The 23448-nt window shown below is 51.6% G+C and overlaps 2 protein-coding genes across 2 annotated transcripts; both read left to right on the plus strand.

Moving 5' to 3' along the window:
- The first annotated feature begins 3853 nt into the window (after positions 1-3853).
- Positions 3854-8248, plus strand: LOC306657105 (keratin, type I cytoskeletal 14). The gene is made up of 8 exons (XM_079132826.1): positions 3854-4466; positions 5699-5781; positions 6315-6471; positions 6632-6793; positions 6877-7002; positions 7095-7315; positions 7407-7453; positions 8000-8248. The coding sequence occupies exons 1-8, from the start codon at positions 3918-3920 to the stop codon at positions 8095-8097; spliced, it is 1443 nt and encodes a 480-aa protein (XP_078988952.1). The 5' UTR covers positions 3854-3917; the 3' UTR covers positions 8098-8248.
- Positions 8249-16586: 8338 nt separating this feature from the next.
- On the plus strand, positions 16587-22736 carry KRT9 (keratin 9; the record flags this gene model as incomplete). The annotated part of the gene is made up of 8 exons (XM_079133395.1): positions 16587-17285; positions 18415-18497; positions 18618-18774; positions 19039-19200; positions 19956-20081; positions 20209-20432; positions 21004-21599; positions 22717-22736. 8 exons carry the CDS (start codon positions 16587-16589, stop codon positions 22734-22736), a joined length of 2067 nt encoding a protein of 688 aa, XP_078989521.1.
- Positions 22737-23448: the final 712 nt, after the last annotated feature.

Genomic DNA, 23448 nt, shown 5'->3' on the forward strand with positions numbered 1-23448 from the left:
GTCAAGGTCATGAAAGAAAGACCAGGAAAGACTGAGGAGCTCTCACAGTTCGAAAGAGACTGTGGTGATATGTCAACCCAATGCAATATCTGATCCCAAATTGGATCCTAGAACAGAACAGGAGCATCAGTGAAAAACTGGCAAAAATCCCAGGAAAGCCTGCAGTTAATTAATGACACTTTGCCGATGCTAACTTACTGGTTTTGAATATTGTACAATGCTTATGTAAAGTGTTATTAGGTGAAGCTGAGTGAAGGGTTTCGATAAACTATACCAGTTTAGCCACTTTGCCTGAGAAGTTAAAATTATTTCAAAATAAAAATAAAAATTTAAAAGTATCTCTCTTTCTCTCTCTCTCTCTGAGCAGTTATCCGTTTGTGAAGGGGTCAAAAAAATTGGTGGGAAGGAAAGCTGCGGTTCTAGGAATTGTGCCCCTCCCTGTGGCCCAGTCTCTAGCTCCCTACTATGCTGAGCTCAAAGTTGCTTCCAGAAACCTTCCAGACCAGCCCCACTCACATCTTGTCATAACCATTGCCACCAACCTTTCACTACCACCTGCAACATGGAGAGCGCCCAGTTCATGAGAGAGTGGAGGGGATTAAATAGTGTCCTCCACAATTCAAGTCCTCCTGGTGCCTCAGAATGCGACCTTGGAAGTAGGGTCTTTGCAGATAAAATTGAGTTAAGGACCAAGATGAGATCACATTAGATTAAGGTGGGCAAGAAATCCAATGAATGCAATCGTAAGAGCTAGAAAAAGACACACAGAGATACACAGAAGGAAGGCCACGTGAATCTAGAGAAAGAGCTTGGAGTTATTTTGTTGCCTAGGGGCGTGGGGAACCATCTGAAGCTGGCAGAGGCAAGGAAAGATCCTCCCCCCAAATCTTTAGAGGGAGCATGGCCTTGCTGACACCTTGATTTCAGACCCTGGTCTCCAGAACTGGAAGAATAAATTTCTGTTGTTTTAAGCCACTGAATTGGTGGTACTTTGCTACGCAGCCCTGGAGAGCAAACCCCTGGTAAGACCTATGGCATGCACTTTTCTTATGTTTGTTTCTCTCTTAAGTAAACCTGAGGTTTACTCTTCTTTTCTCTTTCTCTTTTCTCTTTCGGGACAAGGGCTTCCTAAAAGCAGGGACATTAGACTGTGGGCTCTGAGGGCAGAGGCTGTGTCTCCCTCAGACAGGGTTTCTCTTTCTCGCGATGCCAGCCCCTAGTGCCCAGCCCAGTCCTCAGCACACAATGAGGGCTATGTGGGGGGCTGCCTGGCCCTGCCTGCTTCACCTGTTTGGATTGGCATGGGTCTCCCCCCAGCGGCGTGGTGCTGGGAGACTCACTAACCACAAGAGGCGCCGCCCCAGGCTCCTCCTTTGCTTTCCTCCTTTCTGGGCAGGCTGGGGGAGGGGCAGTAATAGCAGCCACACCAAGCCTGCCTAGAAGTCCCGAGGTGGGGAGTACTCTAGGCCCCGACCGATAGAGCTATCTGATACCCACCAAGCCAGTAATCCCTGCTGCCCCAGAAAGCTGCTTCCCAAAAATGTCATGAGCACCAAGGCAAAGGGATGGGATTATGGTGTCTTCTGATCCCTACCTGACTGGGCCCATGCCAGGTGCAATCAGTGTCCATGTCTGCTGGCCTTAGCATATTCCATGCTGGGGATGCACAGTGAGGAGGGTGGGCAGAGGCCCTCTCTGAAATTGTGTGTGTGTGTTCATCTGTCATGGATTCCCTTCCATCTTTATCTTTTAGGTCCCCCTTGGAAGAGAAGGAGGAGGAGGAGGAGGAGGGGGAGAAGGAGGAGGAGAGAGCTTTTTTGAGGTTCCATTGAGTTGGATGAAGGGGGAAGCTGAGTTTCCTTATGTCCTCAACTCCGGGTCTTCTCTCCTGGACTCCTTGTAGAGAGAAAGATAGGGTGGTGTGTGGGTCACTTAGGAAGCTGTTACTGGGCTCTGCACCCTTCTCCTGCTCCTGGGATCTCTCTAGATGCTGCATTTTTCTCCAGTGAGGGAACACTACCCCCACCCCAAACCAACAGCAACATGCCTCCCAACAAAGGCATCTGTGCCGCAGCCAAAACTCCTGTTGCCTCTTACTGGGGAAATTGCAGGGCTGGGCCGGGGTGGGGGGGACCATTCTCTGGAAGGAGATTAGGAACGTCTGTCAGGGGCGGGTGGAGCAGGGTGGGGCCCTGGCTTACTCACATCCTCGCGAGTCCTTGGCACTGCAGATTTGGGGAGCCCTCAGCCTCAAGAGTCTGTCTCCGCATTGTCTTCTGAACGCTTAAGCCTTATGGGGGGTGGGCCTCCTTGCCTTCTGTTCTGGTGGCAGTGGAGGCAGGGTGGGGATGGCGGGAGGCGGCGGGAGGCTCTGCTTCCTTCCTGGGAGCAGTTGATCCTAGGAAGAGCCCTGGAGCCTCCAGCGGGGGCTGTTGGGGCCTGTCTGGGGAGATGGGACGCGTCAGGCAGCCCCAGACACGACCACATTCCTCCCAACATGCCTGCCGGGGTCCTTGGGGCTGAGGGGCTGGCAGGAAGATGGGTGGGGCCGGAAAGGACTGCTTTGGGAAGTTGATGGGAAGGAATAGGGTAACTGAGGTCTTGCTACAAAACCTCCAAGGCAGAAAGAATCAAATGAACTCCTGGAATTGTCCCCTGATTATCAGGGCCTCAGGAGTCAGGGACACTTGTGGCCACACTGGCCACACCCTTGGCACAGTCCAGCTCTACTCCCAGGGGCCTGCATTCCTCCCCAAAACATCTCTTGGGTCACCTGAGCAAGGAGCTCAAGCGAGGGTGCCTGAGGCAGACCCCTTCCCCTTACCAGGGCAGTCCTGGGCGTCTGAGAGATCACCTGGGGCTGGAAGAAAAGACGGCTCCTCCAGCCTGTTCTAGATATGCTGCCTCACCCTCTTATCAGTTTGCCATGCTCAGATTACATACATTGTCACTTTGGAGTCTCAGAGTTGACTGCAGCAGCCGCAGTGGATGGTATGGGCTCACACTTTGCAGAAGAGCAGATGGAGGCTCAAAGGAGTATCAAGCCCTGGCTCACAGACTATACAGCAGAGCCAAGATTCACCTGTCTCCATGCTCTTTCCTGATGACTCTGGCTATGCCCAGGAGGCCACCTGCCTTGACGAGACTGAGAAGCCAATGCCAGGGGCCTGTCCACTGGTGTGTGCAGATGTGCTCGCCTCCCCTCAGGAAGGATGCGAAGGGCTGCCTGGATTTCCCTTAAGGGGGAGTTGAGGGGCGAGTCTGCACCACCTGACTGGCTGGGGATGTTTCAGGGATGTGATAGGTTCCTTAGCACCGCCAGCCCAGCCCTGTGGTCTGGGAGAATCCCTGAGATGTTAATGTCTCCTTTAATAGACGGTAATGCTGAGGGTGGCATGTCTGTGCCCTGGGTGACTTTGCCTTGCCAATGTTCCTCCAGCCAGCTATCAGTCACCTGAAGTGGTGGTCTTCCTTCTGTGGAGGAGAAGGGCCCATCCAGGTAATGAGGAACGTATCAGCTCACCAGGTTTACGGTGGAGAGAGGCTCTGCTCTGTCACCCTGGCTGAGCCCAGCATGCGAGTTCCTGAGGGCTGCAGCTCCCAGGGCCCGATGGGAAAGCGTAGCCTGCAGGCCCTCACCTCCCTCCCCCTGTGAATCACACCTGGCGGGACAAGAAAGCCCAAAACACCCCAAACAATGAGTTTCCAGTAAAATATGACAGACAGGACGAGGCGGAGAGGAGGGACCTGACTGGGAGTTGGCGCTGGCTCGTGGGTGATGAAAGCCGAGGGGAATGGAAACTGCCAGGCCCGCCCCCTACTCACGAGTATAAAGCTCCGGCATCCTCTCAGCCTCCCTGAGCACCCTTCTCTCCTCTCTGCCAACCAGCCCGCTCACTCACCTCCTCCTTGGCACCATGACCACCTGCAGCCGCCAGTTCACCTCCTCCAGCTCCATGAAGGGCTCCTGTGGCATTGGTGGTGGCTCCAGCCGCATCTCCTCTGTCCTGGCCGGAGGATCCTGCCGGGCTCCCAGCACCTATGGGGGCCTATCAGTCACCTCCTCCCGCTTCTCCTCTGGGGGAGCCTGCGGGATGGGGGGCGGCTATGGTGGTGGCTTCAGCAGCAGCAGCAGCTTTGGTGGGGCCCTAGGTAGTGGCTTTGGTGGAGGATATGGTGGTGGTGCTGGCTTTGGTGGTGGCTTTGGTGGTGGCTTTGGTGGTGGCTTTGGTGGTGGCTTAGGTTCTGGCTTTGGCGGTGGTGATGGTCTCCTGGTGGGCAGTGAGAAGGTGACCATGCAAAACCTCAATGACCGCCTGGCCTCCTACCTGGACAAGGTGCGGGCCCTGGAGGAGGCCAACACCGACCTGGAGGTGAAGATCCGAGACTGGTACCAGAGGCAGCGGCCTGCTGAGACCAAAGACTACAGCCCCTACTTTAAGACCATTGAGGACCTGAGGAACAAGGTGGGTGGACAGGACAGCAGGAGGAACCATTCTAGTTACCTCCCTTTGAGCACAACAGAGGCCTTAGACCACTGGCACCTTTAGATTTGTAGATAGGACAGACTTCCACCCCAGATTCCTTCATCTGAGGTCCTGGACACCCCAAACAGAGCTGGTGAGTGAGAAGGTGGTCTCTCCTCCCCCACCTTGCTGGTGCTTTTCTGGGCTCCAGTCCTCAGACCCTGGACACCAGTGTTTCCTATCCTTACATTTTGCAAAGGGAGAAGTTGAAGCTTTGGGGGGTGCCATGACTTGCTGAAGGTCACAGAGCAAAGTCATGGTAGAGCACAGATGAAAACCCCTGCACCCCACCTTCCAGTACAGTGCAGGAGGCAGCTACCTGTTCTCCAGCGCAGGGGAGGAGCAAGGCTGTAACGGGACCAGGCTAGACACCCAAACCGCTCATTACCTCATTAGTCTGAGCTGTGGCTGCTGCCGCCCATGAGCCTTGGCACCGTGTGACCTCTCTGCACTCAGGCGGGGATTAAAAAACCCACAGCCTTCATCTATCATGGTCCACGTATGTGCCCTGCACAAGAGGGAGCCTGGTGGGGTTGTGCCATCTGCCTTCAGTTCCCCTCTACCCGCTCCCAGATCACCCTGAAAATCCTCCCTCCTGAACCTGCTCTGGTGCCTGCACGGATTTGGGAAATTAGACAATTGAGGGAAGGAACACCACCCAGTTCAGGGATCTTCTCTGCTTTCTTTTTATTCCCCTGCTTCCTTTTTATCTAATCCTCTGTGCTTGTTGGGTTTCATGTCTTGGTAAAGTCCCACTTGAGGTCCCATGCCCTCTGGGATTGCAAAGCAATGTGTGTGCTGCAGAGGGCTGGCAGGGCGGCTTATGCCAAGAGGAGAATCCAGAGCATGAAGTGGGTCTAGGGAGCATGAGTGGGGAACTCAAAGCCCTAGACGTGTCTTAGGTTTTGCAACAAGTCAGTGGCAGTCCTGGAACTTGAACTTCAGGGTTTTGGATTCTAGGGCCAGGACTCTTGCTCCTCCTCTGATGACCATGAGCCAGTAATGGGTCAAAGCCTGATTACTTGGGGTTACCGTTTAGGCCACTGATGAAGACCTAGGGGGAGGAAGGGGACACAGGCAAGGGCAGGAGAGCAAAGGCCATTGTAGGCTGCAGAGACCTCTGGCTATTGATGTCCATTTGAAAAATGATCTGTTCCCTCCCCATTCTGCAGATCCTCACTGCCACTGTGGACAATGCCAATGTCCTCCTGCAGATTGACAATGCCCGCCTGGCTGCTGATGACTTCCGCACCAAGTGAGTTTGCAGTGGTGGCTCAGAAAGTCCAATCTTCCCAGGGTGGGGTATTTTTAGATCAGTGTTTCCCAAACAGAGCTGATTAGTGCCAGGAATACCCCGTGGGGCACTTGTAAAAGTGTGAGACTCTTGGGCCCCACCCTTGGAATTTTGGTTCAATTATTTGTACCAGGTTGCCTGGGTGATTTTGATCCACAGCCAGGTTCAGGAAGCACTGCTTTAGGGAGAGGAACTCCCTCTTTCCCACCTGCCCCTAAAGTGCAGCAGATAATTATGTTTGGAAGCTTTGAGTCTTATTTGTTGATTGAAGTTAGAAATGCCTCCCTTCTTGAATTCTGCAGCATAATAAACTGTCTTATTCCTCTGATCCCAGGAATTTTCAGATCTGAGCAATCAATGGGCACTGTGTTTAAGATTGGCTTTCCAAACCACCCACTGGGTGCCAGCTCTAGGAATAAGTTGCAGAGAAAGAGAACAAAGCTCTCAGTGTGACCAGAATGGGTACCTCATTCATTTTCTCTGGGTCCTTTCAGATATGAGACAGAGATGAACCTGCGCATGAGCGTGGAGGCTGACATCAATGGCCTGCGCAGGGTGCTGGACGAGCTGACCCTGGCCAGAGCTGACCTGGAGATGCAGATTGAGAGCCTCAAGGAGGAGCTGGCCTACCTGAAGAAGAACCATGAGGAGGTGGGAGCTGAATGGAAAGTCCAGTGTTAAAGAATGACTGGAGAGAAGAGATGGAATGGAGATGAGGGGAGGGCAATGTTCAGACCAGGTCACTTCGGACTAGACCCCCAATCAAGTGCTGTCATGAGGCCCTGACAGTAGACTCTTCTCTGCCATTCAGGAGATGAATTCCATGAGAGGTCAAGTGGGTGGAGATGTCAATGTGGAGATGGATGCAGCCCCTGGTGTGGACCTGAGCCGTGTCCTGAATGAGATGCGCGACCAGTATGAGAAGATGGCGGAGAAGAACCGCAAGGATGCCGAGGAATGGTTCTTCACCAAGGTGGGTGTCATTTGGAGAGGAAGGAACCCAGACCACCAGCCTTCTGGGGTCTTCTGGTGTGAATGTTATTCTCTTTTCCACAGACAGAGGAACTGAACCGTGAGGTGGCCACCAACAGCGAGCTGGTGCAGAGCGGCAAGAGCGAGATCTCCGAGCTCCGGCGCACCATGCAGAACCTGGAGATCGAACTGCAGTCCCAGCTCAGCATGGTAGGAATGCTGCAGGCATGGTTGGACCCAAGACTAACAGAGAAGGAATGACCATCCTCAATGATCCCTGATCCTTTTTCCCTTCCTCACAGAAAGCGTCCCTGGAGAACAGCCTGGAGGAGACCAAAGGCCGCTACTGCATGCAACTGGCCCAGATCCAGGAGATGATTGGCAGCGTGGAGGAGCAGCTGGCACAGCTGCGCTGCGAGATGGAGCAGCAGAACCAGGAGTACAAGATCCTGCTGGACGTGAAGACTCGGCTGGAGCAGGAGATCGCCACCTACCGTCGCCTGCTGGAGGGCGAGGATGCCCAGTGCGTGCCCCACCTTTCCCCTAGTCCACGCCCCTATTGTTCACCCAGCCCCCACAATGTTTCTAATGGTCCCTCCCCTTTGTCTTCACAGCCTCTCCTCCTCCCAGTTCTCTTCTGGTTCTCAGTCATCCAGAGATGGTAAGACATTTCCTTTTCATCAAACCTGGGCTCAAGACCACCACAGGTCCCCCAGTAGGTCTAGGGCATATATTTGGAGCTTCTCAAAGGGTTGAGCTATAATGTTCTTACCCAGTATCCATTAACAACCCCTTGGGGTAGAGGGAATCATTTTCTAATGCTTCCTAGGGCCAGAAGCAGCGATTCCTATATTATAATTCTCCCACCTTGTGTCCAGGCAGACCCCATGGTTGTGTGGTCAGCACCATGGACAGCACACATGTCTCTTTCCATCCAAGACCAGTCCATTTGAATCTATTTGGACTGAAGTAATCGTGTTATTAGGAAGCTCCAGTCTGGGGACATAGACTCTGTCGATGACCTTAAAGAACCCTAGTCTGAAACCAGTTGATGGTATCAGTGCCTAGGGAACAGCAGGAGTGAATGAATAATCAGGAGAGAGGGCAGTAGGGAGACAGTTCATGCAACTCAACTTCTTGGCCTTTCCCCTCTTTATTATCCATTGCCTGTTCACCTCTGGTAAAGCCCTATCTCCTCCTTCCTCAGTGACCTCCTCCAGTCGTCAGATCCGCACCAAGGTCATGGATGTGCACGATGGCAAGGTGGTGTCCACCCACGAGCAGGTCCTTCGCACCAAGAACTGAGGCTGCTCAGCACTGTTCAGGCCTAGGAAGCCCCCTGTGTGGACACGGATCCACCTGAAGATCCCTTCTACTGCCCCCAAAACACATGGCACTGTACTTTACCCCGGCCCCTCCTGGCAGTCAATAAAGCTTCTTTATTTGAGTTGCATAATTCCTGCCTTTGCCTGGTCATTGTTGGGAGTGGGGGTGGGAAGAAGGCGGGGGAAGCATTGCTTTGGAACTCATCCTAGCACCTGGCTGTGGCCTCTGGGACTGGGAGAAAGGGCCTGGGGGTGGGTTGGGCTTAGGTCCCAGGATGGCTTTCACCATCTCAGAAGATAGAGATAGATGTGTGTACCAGGTCATATGTGGTAATCTCCCAGGGCAGTGAGGGACATTCACTCTTCCATTTGTTCATTTATCCACCACATGCCTAGTGCCTTTAGGTGCTGGGCACTGTGTGAGGTCAAGGATTTTTAGCATTTTTGATTGGTGATTCTTTTGAAACTATATTAGAAACTATAGATATTTTCCCTACACCTCATCTCCAGAGAAGCATAAATATTTGCCAACAGTTTATGGGGTTCTGGGTCCCCAAAAGTTCTTCCATGGAGGCCCAAAACCCAAAGTTAAGACTCATGCTCTACTAATGACCTATCTCCCTGTTCTGAAATGAATCCTCCAGGACTGGGTCTAATCCTGCCTACACTTAGTTGACTAGGGAAAGTTGACTACCATCTTGAAGCCTTGGTTTCCACATCTGTAAAATGGGAAAGGAGATAGTACTTACATTGTCCCATGTGAGTGGCACACACTTGTAATCCCAGCAGCTCAGGAAGCTGAGGCAGGAGGATCACAAGTTCAAAGCCAGCCTCAGCAACTTAGCAAAGTCCTAAGCAACTCAGTAAGACCCTGTCTCAAAAAATAAAAAGGGTTAGGGATGTGGCTCAGTGTTTAAGCACCCTGGGTTCAACCCCCCACCTCCCTGCACCAAAACAGAACAAACAGACAAACAAACACAGTTCCAACCTTGTGGGCTCATTGTGACTCAGGGCTTGTTTGTGAGCACCCATTGGAAGAACGGGTATAGGGCCTCTGGCACAGTGCCTGGCTGCGTGATACCTGGGGGTGACTATCCATTTGTGACGAGGTTGTCTTTGGAGACTTTAGGAATGGCCTGAATGACTTCTAATCCTGACTGTGTTCTGAATTAGCTGTGACCTAGGGGAGTCTGAACCTCAGTTTCCTCATGCAACCGAGGGGGTGAACCCAGCTTCTCAGGGTTGGTAGACAATCCAGTGGAAAAAAGTCACCTTAAGAGAAGGGTTGTGGGATCCTGCCTGTGGTGGGGGCGTGTCTTCTGCTTTTTTGGGAGGTGGGGCGCTGGAAAAAGCCTGGGAAGGGGAGAAGCCTTACCTGGGTGAGTGGTGGAGATTCCTGGAGTAGGTGGGGCTCACTGCCCCAGGCTAGGAACGAGTTGACTCGTCCTGGGTCAGTTTCAACAGCTCATTTATTTGGCGGAGTGAAGGAAACTTTTAGGGGGAGTCAGGAATTGGGTGGGACTGAAGAAAGACTAAATTTGGGTCAGGGGTCTAAAAACCTGTGCTCTGGAGTCAGACATCTGGCACTGGAATCTGGGCTCCTCTGCTGCCTAGCCTTGAAGAGTCTAGGCAAGACATCGAAGCCAGTTTCCTCTTTTACAGAGTGGGGAATAAATACCTTCACTACTCACGGCCGTTGGAGGATTAAATGATCTCACGGTGGCGGCGTGGTTAGCGTTGCGTCTGGCACATCGCCATGGCTCTATACATGGTAGCGTAACAGGGTGAGTTATTAGTAGAAGGAATGAAGTTATGTTGGCTTCTCTTGTCCCTACTGACACATCAGGAAAGAGAGGACTGCTCTGTGTTCCTGAAACTCTGCGATGTCCTTTTACCTGAGTTGTGACATCAAGAAGGGTTGAGCTGGGGTGATGCCTTGGTGAGGGTGGGCTATCCTGGGACTGAAGGAGGAACATGGGACAACTCCGGGAGGAGGGAGGCCAGGGGGAGCTTCCTCAGAGACTGGGATGGGTGGGGTTTCAGGCCTTGGAGTGACAGAACCTTAATGGAGAGGGGCTTCATGGTATCCCTGGGGATGCTGGGCCTTGTGTACCAGCATTCCCAGCTGGGCAATGAGCCTCCTACTCAAGTGTGGCATGGAATCTGGGGAGTGGTACATATCTGAGAAGTCACGTGAGCCTGGACAGAGAGAAAAACAGCAATAATCGCCAGTGGGGACGGAAGTCTAGAATGCTCTGGACTGCTTTAGAGGTGGTGCCATATGCAAGTTCTCACTCTCAAAGGAGGTCTGCTTTGGAGCAATAGGGAATTGTGAGATTTCTGAGACTTGGGTGTGGTGGGGTGGGCCACTCTGCTTGAGTGGTTTCCAGTGCTGTTTGAAGGAAACACACAGGAAGGGTGGACTTCAAGGTAAAGATGGTGCCAGAGGCCACCTTTTTGGAAGCAGGCTCAGAACTGGGAGGGAGGACATCAAACAGTGGGCTTGGAGGTGGTCTCCCCCTGTACTCTCAGGCCCAAGAGGGCAGACATGGCAGCTGACCCAGAACTCACATGAACTCCTTTCTCCACTGGGGTCCCCACCACCATAACCCAGTGGACATGGTACAGTCAACATTTGAGTCCTACTAGTGATCAGTGCTCTTGTCCACAGGGCCTGCAGGTCAATCCATCCAACTCAAGACCTAGGCCTTGCCTGGTCCATTAAAACAAGAAAAGTGACTCGATAGCACCGTCTAGTGGAGGCAGGAGGGCTTGCTACAGAGTCCTGGGGCAGGTCAGATGACTCCTCTGGCTCCACATCCTTCTAATGTAATCTGGGAGGAGTGATTTTCTCCCTACCTTGGCAGAATGCAGAATGGGGCAGTGCTGAGTGAGCCGCTGAGATCATTCCCCCAACCTCTTCATCTTCAGGAGACTTGCCTGCTCCAGGTCACATACACAGAAAGTGGCCAAGTCACCATGATCCTCCAATATTTCTGTGTCTTTCACAGCCCTCATCTGGCATAGGTCCTTGATCTTAACAGAGGTCCAATGGAGTGGAGGGATAGAGTAATAATAAGCAAGAGAACAAGAACCCAAGTCCATCCAGGTGCTCCAAGGAGAAGTCAACGTAGATGTAGTGCCACTGAGTTAGGAAATGTCTCACTGTGTGCTGGACGAAGGTCAGTAGTTTAAGGATAGTAGATATTCTAAACCTCATGACAACCTCGTGAGGTCAGAACTATTTTTCTCTTCCAAAATCCTTGACTTGATGTAACCCATTGCCCTTAAGCCACGCTGGGCTTCTGCCCATGCAGTCATGTTGCTCCTGACCACCTCAGGACATTTGCACATGCTTTTTGTCCTCCCCTGGATGCTCTTCTCTTTTTATTTCTTCTGGGTCACTCCCACTTACCCTCCACTCAAGTGTCTCTCAGGAGGACTGTCTCTGAGAGACAGTCCCCATACCCCAATTTCCCATGAATAGTGCTCATGTCGGTTTTGAATTAGACAGATTATTTTTGGAGGAGATCTGTTTTGTCCTGTAACTGTCCAAGAAGGTGAGGGCTTGTTCATCACTTTGTCCTCAGCTCTCAGTACAGTGCCTGGTGCACGGTGGATGCCTGATAAAGGATGAATCCAAATTTATAGTGAGAAAACTGGTTCAGAGAGGAGAGGCAACTTTCTCTGAATCAGTGGAAGAATCTGGCTTTAGACTCAAGCCACTTTGGTTTGGTGGGGTCTCTCTAGGTGGGGTAGTGGCAGGTGATTATCGTATGAGAAAGAATCAGCGCTGACAGATGGATGCAGGCCCCTCCAGCCCTGCGCCAGCGGGCAGTGACGGCTCATGGAGGAGCCAGGACTCACCAGGAGAGGAGCCGTGACTCACACCTGCACTCTGTCTCCCAGCAGCCAGCCTCACGATGACTCAGGGCCTTCCCTGGGCTCCACCTGCAGCTCAGTGACAGACAGTGGTGGGGAGCAAGTGTGTGTGTGTGTGTGTGTGTGTGTGTGTGTGTGTGGTTATGTGCACACACACATGGGGGGCAACTCAGGGCCTTCCCTGGGCTCCACCTGCAGCTCAGTGACAGTGGTGGGGAGCAAGTGTGTGTGTGTGTGTGTGTGTGTGTGTGTGTGTGTGTGTGTGTGTGGTTATGTGCACACATGCATGGGGGGAAATGGATGATGCGGGCAAGGAGTTGGGCTTCTATGGCCAGAGCAAACCTGTCCTGTCCTTTCCCCAAGTCCCTGTACCCTCAGTGGAGGATTCTTGCAGGTGCCATCAATGTGGGTTCCCTCTCTGGCCTTCTGTCCGCCTCTCTGAGTCCTCACAGTTTTATTTCCTGCTTCACACACCTTCTGAGGGCTGGAGCTGCCCTGGGGGTGCTGGCACTGTGGTCCCAGGGTGCAGTCTTGCACCTGGGCTGCAGAGAGCTGTGCTCATTCTCACTGGGACTCAGATACCAGGGGCCCCGAGTAATGTGGGCTCCATCCCTCATTCATTCCTTGGAGGGTTCCCCCAGGAGGTGGGGCTCAGGGAGCAGATCTTGAACCCCGGGAAGACAGAAGCATGAGCCGTGTCACAGCATCTCACTGGGTAGGGCTGTTGACCTCCTCCTCTCTGGCCCCATGTTGCCCCCCAGTCTGCTCCCTGCGCCAGGCAGAGAAGGGAAAAGATGGTGCCCAGCTGCAGCAGCAGCAGGAGCTCATATCTGGACTCTTGAGGTGACCCCCTCATGGCCAGCTCCTCTTTGTATTGGAAGCGGAGCCCGAAGTGGAGGGGAGGCAGAATGGGGGAGGAACATAGATGTGGGGAGGAGGGCAGATCGGAGGAGGAGGACGTCTAGGTGAGGTCGCCGATACACGGTGGTAGTTGGGCTTCATCCAAAGACCCCTCCATCCCACCTGCAGCATATTCTTGCCTCCTGGCGGCTCAGCAGGAAGGGTCTTCCTGTGAGGGAACAGAGGCCAAGGCCATGGGGGCAGGGAAGGTGGGGCTGGCAGGCGGCACCTGTCTGGCTGGAGAGCTGCTGCTCTTTCCACTGCACTGTTCCTGGAGGATCCTCTGGGAGGAGCCCGCAGTGAGGGCAGAGCTGACGGGCAGGGATAGCCTGATGCAAGAGAGGCCTGTGCCTTGGTACCCAGAGAAGGGAGAGCCCCTCAATCCAGGCAGAGAATTGGCCAGAGAGGTCCGACCTCCAGGGGAGGGCAAGGTTGGACGGCCGAGCCCGAGTAGATGGATGGTCAAGTCCTCGCTGACTGGCTCTGGGTGATGGGAGTGGGACAGGGTCAGAGGTCCTGTGGTCTCCATGGGCAGCTCAACCTCTCAGGCAGCTGGGATGGGATTCTGAGGGCAGAGAGCCTGCTGCTCTGGGCTAAGTGAGGCTTGAGGGCAGGGCTAGAGGGTGGGAAGCACTGGAAATGGGCCATCTATCACCAGAGCCAGCTGGGCAGGGGGGCCCAGCTTGGAGCTTCCAGGCAGTCAGGCAGGATGCCTCCAAAGATGGCAAGTGAGCTAGAATGGAGTGAGTTGCAGAAGCGCTGTTCTGCTGGCGGTCCTCCAGGACCTGGGGTTTACTTCCCAGTCAGAGTGAGAGGGTGAAGCAGGTAGGAAAGCAGCAGAAGTGGATGTAGGCCCAGGTCCCAGCAGGGCAGGGGCTTTCCAGGCCTCAGACCACATTGAGGGAAGATCTTGGGCTTCCCAGTGCAGCCTGACAGGAACCTGGAGAAAGATGTAGGAAGGCCCTGTTGTGGAGGTGCACACCTGGAATCCAGCTACTTGAGAGGCTGAGACAGGAGGATCCCAGGTTGGAGGCCAGCCTCATCAACTTAGTGAGACTCTGTCTCAAAATTAAAAATAAAAACGACTGAGGATGTATGAGGAAGTAGCTGAGTGGTAGAGTGACCCTCCCATACTGGGAGTTGGGGGAAGGAAGAAGAAAGGGAATCAACACACTCCCCACTAATCTGGGTCTATGCATTAGGCATTCCCAAATTCATGTATGGAATATGCCTCCATATTCTCTGTTCTTCCTACTTACTTTTTTACTTCTTAATTAACAAATTTTGTATTGCCCATTTATACACTTATTTAACACATTGGGGGGGGGACCATGGATTAAACTCTGGGGGACTCCATCACTAAGCTACATCCCCAGCTCTATTTTGTATTTTTTTATTTAGAGACAGGATCTCACAGAGTTGTTTAACACCTCACTTTTTGCTGAGCCTGGTCTTGAACTTGTGATCCTCCTACCTCAGCCTCCTGAGCCGCTGGGATCAGAGGCATGCACCACCGGGCCTGGCTTGTTTAACACATTTTGGTAAACCAGTTCAACTTTCATTTCATAAAGTATATTTATAAAGGAAAGCCTATTACTATCAAAAATAAAGAAAATAAGAATCATTTGCCAGAAGTAGAAGAAAATGATATAAACACTTAACTTCTGACTAGAGGCTGTTTCCTGAAGGTTCTGAGCCTAAGGCCAGCTCTCATTTTATGAAACAGGGTGATAGACAGGCATGGAGGAATGTTGAAGTGCCGCAGTGATTTTTTTCCCCTTGATAATCAGAAGATGGAAAAATAAAAGAAGGAATCACTTTTCTCACCACGTGATTCAGTACTGTGTTATGGAATGGTCTCCATGCATCATTTAAACGTGTCTCCAGAACTGCTGGTCCTGACGCTGTCTGAGCATCCAGAGGTCATGGCCTCTTCCAGGCTCTTGCTGACCCTCCTGGTCTCTCTGGTTTTGAGCTCATTTTCAGCATCTCTCTGGAACAATCTGTCATCTTTCCTTCATTCCATATATGTTGGGATCCTACTGGGACCAGACATGGTGCTGGACACTAGAGTGAGTGCAAGATGAGCAGGCACAGGCTGAGGGGGGCCCTGCCCTCCAGGGGGGTGCCAGGGGGACACAGTGCCATAGACAAACTGACCCATAGTGGGAGATCTCAGGAAGGCTTCACCGAGGAGGAGGAGGAGGCACACAAAGGGGGTGGTCGAAGGCGAGTTGGGGTTTGTTGCATAGAAAAGATGTAGAGGGACATTGTATTTGGAGGAAACTAAGTGTGGCATGTTCTCTGAGGTCTGAAGGGCATTTGGAGAGCACCGTATGGTTTGGTGGGGAGCACCGTATGGTTTGGTAGGGGGTCTGGGGTGGGGAGAGATGGGACAGGGGTGGAAAGATTGGGATGGACCTTGAGTGCCAGGAACGTGGGCCTTGTCTGGGGGCAAAGGGAAGTCAGGAGAGTGACATAGTGAGAAATGGGTTAGAAAGGCTGTGTGTGGGAGGAGCAGAGGCAAAACCAATGACTGAGGATCAGGGAAGGGCAGAGTTGCCTGTAATCAGAGGCAGCTTAATATTTTTTGAGAGTTTCTTACATGCCCTTCTGGGAAATGGGCAAATTATTGGTCCTGTGGTTTTGCAGAGGAGGGAACTTATCAAAGTCACACGGTAGGGAGGCAGGATGGAACTCGGATGGACTGGCACCAGGGCCCATGGCCTTCTTTACCACTCTTCTGGTTTTGGTGACCAGACTATGCGTCTGAGTTTCTTCCAGGAGCAAGTGTAACTCACGTCTTTGTAGCCTGTTCTTCCCAGGCTCAGTATGGGGGAGGCACTCAACTAAGGTCAAATTCCATCCCCACTGCTGGGCCCTGGGGAGGGACTGGGACAGTCGGGTCACTGGTATTACTACCCAAAGGTCAGCGAGCATCAGTCACACTTTCTTCTCTCAGACCTCCGGGTGAAGGCTGTGCTTTCTTCTGGGAAGCCCCGGCAGACATGTTGCTCGATGCTTCTCTCCATCTTTTAGCCACGCCACTTGTCAGAGCTCCGTCTTTCCTGTCAGCCTTGAGGATCCTGAGAACAAGAACTGGGTTTAACATCAGCTGGGGCTGCACAAGGGCAGGAGCCGAGCTTCCTGCTCACGTTGGCAGCTGCTCTGTGGACAGGGTTGTGCCTCCCCCAGCCTCTGTGATAACCTCTTGTACCCCAGGTCAGTCCCCCGTGGGCACCAGGCGAGAGCGGGGAGGGCTGCAGACAGTGATAGTGCTCCATCAGGGAAAGGACTCTCCTCCAAGGAGTTTCTATCCCAGAGGGGCTAAGTCCTGGACCCACTGTCAGGGTCAGCCAGACACGACTCTAGGATGTAGGTCACCCCCTTGGCAGCAGAACTGATTTATGGTGCCCTTGACAGCCTAATATCATCAAATTACCCGACACAATGGAGAGAGGCTGGGTCGCCGACAGGCAGTCACCAAGGGACGCTGAGCCTGGGGCAGCTGGGCTGCTCCCGTATCCCAGACCTCCTCTGAGTCTGTGGGGGGAGGCTGGCACAGACCAAGGGCACACCCAGGGGTGCCACCTTCAGAGTGGGGTATAAGTAAGCGGCCCCGGGGACAGCTCTGTACCCAGCAGCACTCCTGCAACTGCTTCCTACCCACGAACTCCAGGCAGCGTCATGAGTTGCAGACAGCTCTCTTCGTCCTTCTGGAGCCGAGGCAGCTGTGGGGGCGGCGGGGGCGGCGGGGGTAGTGGGGGCAGCATGCGGTCCTCCTTCAGTCGCTATAGCTCCTCGGGGGCCGGTGGAGGAGGGGGCCGATTCAGCTCTTCCAGTAGCTATGGCGGGGGAATCTCTGGGGCCTGTGGGAGGGGAGGTGGTGGTGGCTTTGGCTCCAGCTATGGCGGAGCAGCTGGGGGCGGCTTTAGTGCAGGGAGTTCTGCCAGCAGCTTTGGAGGAGGGTCCAGAGGTTTTGGTGGTGGCGCTGGAGGAGGCTATGGTGGTTCCGGGGGCTTTGGAGGTGGCTATGGTGGTTCCGGGGGCTTTGGAGGTGGCTATGGTGGCTCTGGGGGCTTTGGAGGTGGCTATGGTGGCTCTGGGGGCTTTGGAGGTGGCTTTGGTGGCTCTGGGGGCTTTGGAGGTGGCTTTGGTGGCGGTGCTGGAGGCAGTGATGGTGGCATTCTGACTACTGATGAGAAGGCCACCATGCAGAACCTCAATTCCCGGCTGGCCTCCTACTTGGATAAGGTGCAGGCATTAGAAGATGCCAATGCTGCCTTGGAAAAGAAGATCCAGGAATGGTACGACAAGCAGGGACCCAGGATCTTCCAAAAGGACTATTCCCCTTACTATGACACCATCAATGATCTCAAGAACCAGGTACGTGCAGGAAACAATCTTTGCTTTCTCTCTTTCTTCACTTTATCTTCCCAAATGATTGAGATGATAGACCTGATGCTGAGTCAGGAAACTCCTATTTTGGGAACTTTAAACTTATATCAGAAACACATTTGTGTTTGGTTCCTGAAGGCCCTAGGGCTGGGACTTTGGCCTGTGCTCTGGATTTTTGTTCTCATTTCCTCAACTTTCAGAGTCTGGGCAGAGCAGGAGGGAGGCCTGGATTAACAGACAAGGCTGAGACTGGATGTGAAGTCTTCTGGCCTAGTCTTGAGTAAATCCTATCTCTCCATTCCTACTTCTCTTGGGCTCCCAGAGAAGCCTGTCTTGATCTTTTCAGGTTCTGTGGACCCAGATACACATGCTAGTTATTCAAGTGATGGAGAGGGTCTTGAATGCTGGGGATGGCACCCATCTATTTATCTGCCCATCCATCCATCTATTCATCCATTCATTGATCCATCCATCCATCCATCCATCCATCCATCCACATGTTCATATACTACTTGTCCATTTATTCATCCTCTCAATTCAGTGAGTGACTACTCTAAGTATTGCTATGGGCAGATATAGTAATGTACCAGACTTAGCCTCTGCCCCCAAGGAGATCACCGTCTGGTTCTTCACTGTTCTCACCCATTCCTCTTACTTTTATACCTTCCATGCTCTGGATGTGCTATTTTTTTCTATCCCAAATCTCTTCCATCTATGTATTCATCTTACCCATTCTTCAGGATCTATTCAGTTGCCATCTCCTTTCTAAGGTCTTCCTTGGTTTCCCATAGGCATGCTTCCTCTCCTTGAACTCTTTTAGGATACTTTGAACTTTGTAGTTGGTGGTGGGTTCCTTAGGGAGAGTCATTGATCTCTAAACCTGACTTGCAACCTGTGCAGTAGATCTTTAAATGTTGGCTGAGTGAATGAATGAGTGAAGGCCATGCTGAACGTGTTTGCTGAAGGTTGTGTGGGGTCTGTGCAATGTGCCAGCTGTTGGAGACTCCTTTGCCTCTTGCCTCCCTTCTAGGATGGGATTCTTTCCTCCTGTGGCTTTGTCTGGCCTCTTTCTCTTCTAGTGAGGAAGCAAGGTTTCATGTCATCTTCTCTTTTTCAGATTGTGCGCCTGACAGTGGGCAACAACAAAAGTCTCCTGGACATTGACAACACTCGCATGACGCTGGATGACTACAGGATGAAGTGAGTCCTGTCCTCTTCTCCCTCTCCTGTCATCAATTCATTCTCCATCTCCATTACTCTGGAGGTCCCTGTAGGGCCTGGCATCCTCTTGATCATTCCATACTCCTGTCTGGTCTGCAGGCTTGAGATGGAGCAGACTGTGCGGCAAGGGGTGGATGCTGACATCAATGGCCTGCAGAAGGTGCTGGATGGTCTGAACATGGAGAAATCTGACTTGGAGATACAGTACGACACTCTGCAGGAGGAGCTGACGGCCCTCAAGAAGAATCATCAGGATGTAGGTTCCTGCTTCTATGGCTTATTTGGGACAGATGGGCTGAGACAACAGGAGGAGCTTTGGAGGATTGCCTTGAGACACTGTTTCCCCCACTCTTGATGAAGACACTCCGAAATCCTCCTAGCACTACCTGTGGTAGTGGTTAGGCTGTGACTTCACAACAATGTCCCTTTTTTGGTACCCTGAGGAGACCATCAGGAGAGAGCTGAAAAGTGGTGGAAGGAATCCCACCTATCGACTTCCTATCTCCTTCTTCCCTGGCAGGAGATGTCCCAGCTGACTGGGCAGAATGACGGGGATGTCCATGTGGAAATAAATGTTGCTCCTGGCATTGATCTCACCCAAACCCTCAATGACATGCGCCAGGAATACGAGCAACTCATTTCTAAGAACCGTAAGGAAGTCGAGCAACAATACGAGACCCAGGTGAGCAGAGCGGGTTGCCTCTTCAAACTTTATCCCACCATCCATGTGTCCCTCCACTCCTTCACGCATTGCTTCTGTCTCCCATCCCCTCATCCTCCTATCTTTCTATCTCTTGGTGTAGCTGTCATCCAACCATCTTCCAGTAGATGTCATTCATCCATCTTCATTCACTGCACACAGACCCCAATTGCAGAGTAGCTTCTCGGTGCCAGGTTTTATCTGAAATGCTGATGTCTCAGAGATGAACCAAATAAGTTGTTTCTGAGAAACTGAGAGTTTATTACTGCATGTGAATGAAATCAGAGCATAGACAATGGACTATATTGCCGTGTGACACAAGACTCTATTAGAGGGATACAGCATGTCTCTCGTATGGCACTGAGTTCTCTGATTGCTCCCTTCCTCCCTAGGTCTCCAAAGCTTAGCATAGAGCCATGGTCTGGGGTGTGTGTGTGTGTGTGTGTGTGTGTGTGTGTGTGTGTGTTTGGAAGTCTGAAAAGGGAGAAGGAAATAAGATTAGAAAGGTGACTTGGGGACATAGTGTGAAGGACTTTGAAACTTTGATGAGAAGGAATATCATTTTGGGAGAATTGGACAACTCTGCCTGATTGGAGGGATCCATAACTCAGAACAACCTGTCCTTCCTTTTGGTTCAGCCTTGATCTTGGGTGTGAAAATCCTGCTAGGTGAGGCAGAATATTGACTACTGAAGTTCTTGGCCCTGTCTGGTCCTAATTGAGCCTTTGGGTTTGCAGATGAGCCACCTTGAGCAGGAGGTGACAAATAGTAGTCAAGAGATGGAGACCAACACGAAGGAGGTGAACCAGCTGCGACACAGTGTCCAGGAGTTGGAGATCGAGCTGCAGGCTCAGCTCAGCACGGTTGGTATCCTACTGTAGACTCTCTGCCAGAGTGGTGCACGAGAAACTTTTGCATGATCCTCAGGAGTGGGATGGAGAGGAGATATGATGTGTAGACTCTCTCCTCAAGCTTCCTCTTGCTTCCTAGAAATCTGCCCTGGAGAAGTCCTTGGAAGACACTAAGAACCGCTACTGTGGCCAGCTGCAGCAGATCCAGGAGCAAATCAGTAACCTGGAGAACCAGCTTGCTGAGATCCGGGCAGAGATTGAGTGTCAGAATCAGGAATACAGCCAACTGCTCAGCATCAAGATGAGGCTGGAGCAGGAAATTTCAACCTACCGCAGTCTCCTTGAAGGCGGCCAGGAAGACTTGTAGGTCCCTGGGGTTCTCTGGAATCCCCAGGAATACCTGGGCCTCTGATAATACTTCCATTCCACAGGATAGGGGCAGCTAGGGAAGTTCTTGAATGCAAAGATCTGATGGTTTCTTCATCCTCTAGGGGGACCTCAGGATATTTGGGCTTTGGGAAACAAGGGTGGTGACAATGAGAGAAGGGGCTGCCTTCTGCTCTGGGGAGGGAAGGTACCAGTATCTTGTCTGGAGGCTCTTCCTTCTCAGCTGTTGTGCCAGCCCAGCTTCTGTCTCCCAGAAAGGAAAACTTATTAAGATTCACATTTGGGACTGTCCAGGTCTATCTTTTTTTTTTTTTTTTTTTTGTACTAGTGGACCCAGGGACACTTAACCACTGAGAAAAATCCTGTCCTTTTAATTTTTTTTTTTTTTTAATTTTGAGACAGGGTCTCACTAAGTTGCTTAGGGCTTGTTAAGTTGCTGAGGATGGCTTTAAAATTGCAATTCTCCTGCCTCAGTCTCTTGAGTTGCTGGTCAGGTCTATATTTATGTATGTGGGGCCACTCATTTTATCTTTTTTTTCTTTCTCAGTGACTCTTCTGGAGCTGGACGAATTGGCTTTGGAGGTGGTAGAGGAAGACATAGAGGAAGTGGATCCAGAGGAGGAAGTGGAAGCAGCTATGGAGGAGGAAGTGGAGGCAGCTATGGAGGAGGAAGTGGAGGCAGCTATGGAGGAGGAAGTGGAGGCAGCTATGGAGGAGGAAGTGGAGGCAGCTATGGAGGAGGAAGTGGAGGCAGCCATGGTGGAGGCAGTAGTTCTGGAGGAGGAAGTGGAGGCAGCTATGGAGGAGGAAGTGGAGGCAGCCATGGTGGAGGGAGTAGTTCTGGAGGAGGAAGTGGAGGCAGCTATGGTGGAGGAAGTAGTTCTGGAGGAGGAAGTGGAGGTGGCTATGGTGGAGGAAGTGGGTCCAAGGGAGAAAGTGGGGGTAGTTACGGAGGAGGAAGTAGTTCTGGAGGAGGAAGTGGAGGTGGCTATGGTGGAGGAAGCGGGTCCAGGGGAGGAAGTGGAGGTAGCTATGGTGGAGGAAGTAGTTCTGGAGGAGGAAGTGGATCCAGGGGAGGAAGTGGAAGATCATCTCAGTCCCAGTCCTCCTCCTCCAAATCTGGTGAATGTGATGATGCACAAGGTAAGGGATAATTCTTGGTTGTGGGTTAGGGGAAGCTCTCCTTTTTTGCAGTGCTGGGGATTGAACTCAGGGCCTTGTGCATGCTGGGCAACCACTCCTTTTGTGTGTCTTTGAACTTCTCTCAGGAGTACATGTTCTGAACAGAACTAGATTTTAGGCAGGGTCTTTACTGAGGTGCCATGGACCTATCCTTGGTTCTGAATTGATCATTGAATTAGGTTAGGATCAAATCTACTCACACCCTGAGTCTCAATAATATGGGAGATGGGTTGAAAATTGTGCATTATCATATATATTTCCCACTATTCCCTATTATTATCCTTATTGTAAAGAAAATGAGGTTTAGAGAGAGCGAGTAATTTATTTAACATCACACAATTTGTAAGTGAGTGACTCAGTTCTGTGGAGAACTACAGTCAGGACTTTCACCACAGTGAGGATGGGAGACCCAGATCGGCAACGATTCAAGTGGAAATGAGAGTCAGGAGTTTAAGTCAGTTGTCACCTCATACAAACATTATACAATGCAACTACTACAAGGAGCATTCATGAATGTGATAGTCTAAATTTAAGAAAGTCATGCAGGTGAGGTGGTGTCTAAGTAAGGGAAAATTTCCTTACGTACACACTGAAAATTTTAGAGTAAAGATTTAATATGAAATTGTGGTAAAAGGTTGGCTAACATGACTCGGAATATTTAGGTCAGAGAAGCCTTGTGGCACCTGGGAACTGTCTTCTATAGCGTGTCTGGTGTTTTTTTTTTTTTTTTTTTTTAAATGCCCGGTGGCACTGCAGAGCCATCAGTGTATATCTAGGAGTGAGGCCAGGATAATTTTTGCTTCAATATTCGGAGTTTGCTAACAGGGCTGTGGGATGGTGAAGTGTGCTGTCCCATGAGTTCTCCAGCCTCAGAGATGGAGAGCATCTGCCAGGGTTGCTGCAGAAGAGGTTCAGAATTAGTCGGGACCACAGATCGGGTGACCCCATGGTCCTTCTATCTCAGGGTTCTCTAGCTTTTTGAGCTCCAGGCTCCTTGCTCACAGTTCCCTCAACTTCCTCCAAGTCCCTGCTTGAAGCCTTCTCTTCTTACTCTCATCTCCTCTCCATCTCTACACAGAGCACCAGATGCGATACTAGAGCCCCAATCAACCTTCTCTGCCCAACCACGGCTGACCATCCTTCAGTGGGGCAGACCCTGGAAGAAGCCTGCTCACTGCATCTGGACATCAGGACTAGTTGGCAACGAGCCCCGATGTCCATCTGGGACAGTCCATTGTGCCTCTGGCTATCCATTGTCTCCCTCCCCTGCTGGGCTTCGATGATCTGTGGTAGCCTGGGGGTGACCCCCCTCTTCCTGATCCTGACTTCCTAATAAAGCTTTCCTTTTGCAAATCAAACTTGGACTTTGACTTGTTTGTCCATTGGGATTAAGTAGGAATGGAGGTGCTTTCAACCCAAAAAGTGTTGGTTAGGTTTGCTATCAGTTAACTTTTTTTCTTTTTTGTAACAAAGCAACCTGCATTCTAATGGCTTAAAATACCCATTTATTTAGCTCATGATTTTGCACCTGGCAATTTAGACTGGGCTGTCCCACTTTCCTTTATGCATCTGTGATCAACGGTCAGGTCCTAAGAGGCTCTGCCTCTGGGGTTGACTGGAAGGTGATAGGGGCAATGGGGATGAATGAGCCGTATGACAGTCACCCTCCAGCCAGGTAGATTGTGCCAGAGTTCCTAGACAATGAGTAGAAGCATGCAAGACCTCTTGAGGCTGAGGGTGTAACAGTCACTTTTGTTGCATGGTATTGACCAAAGGAAGCTATAACCTAACCCAGATTCAAGAAGAGCAG

This window comes from Sciurus vulgaris, assembly GCF_902686455.1.
Source record: "Sciurus vulgaris genome assembly, chromosome: 3".
Lineage (NCBI taxonomy): Eukaryota > Metazoa > Chordata > Mammalia > Rodentia > Sciuridae > Sciurus > Sciurus vulgaris.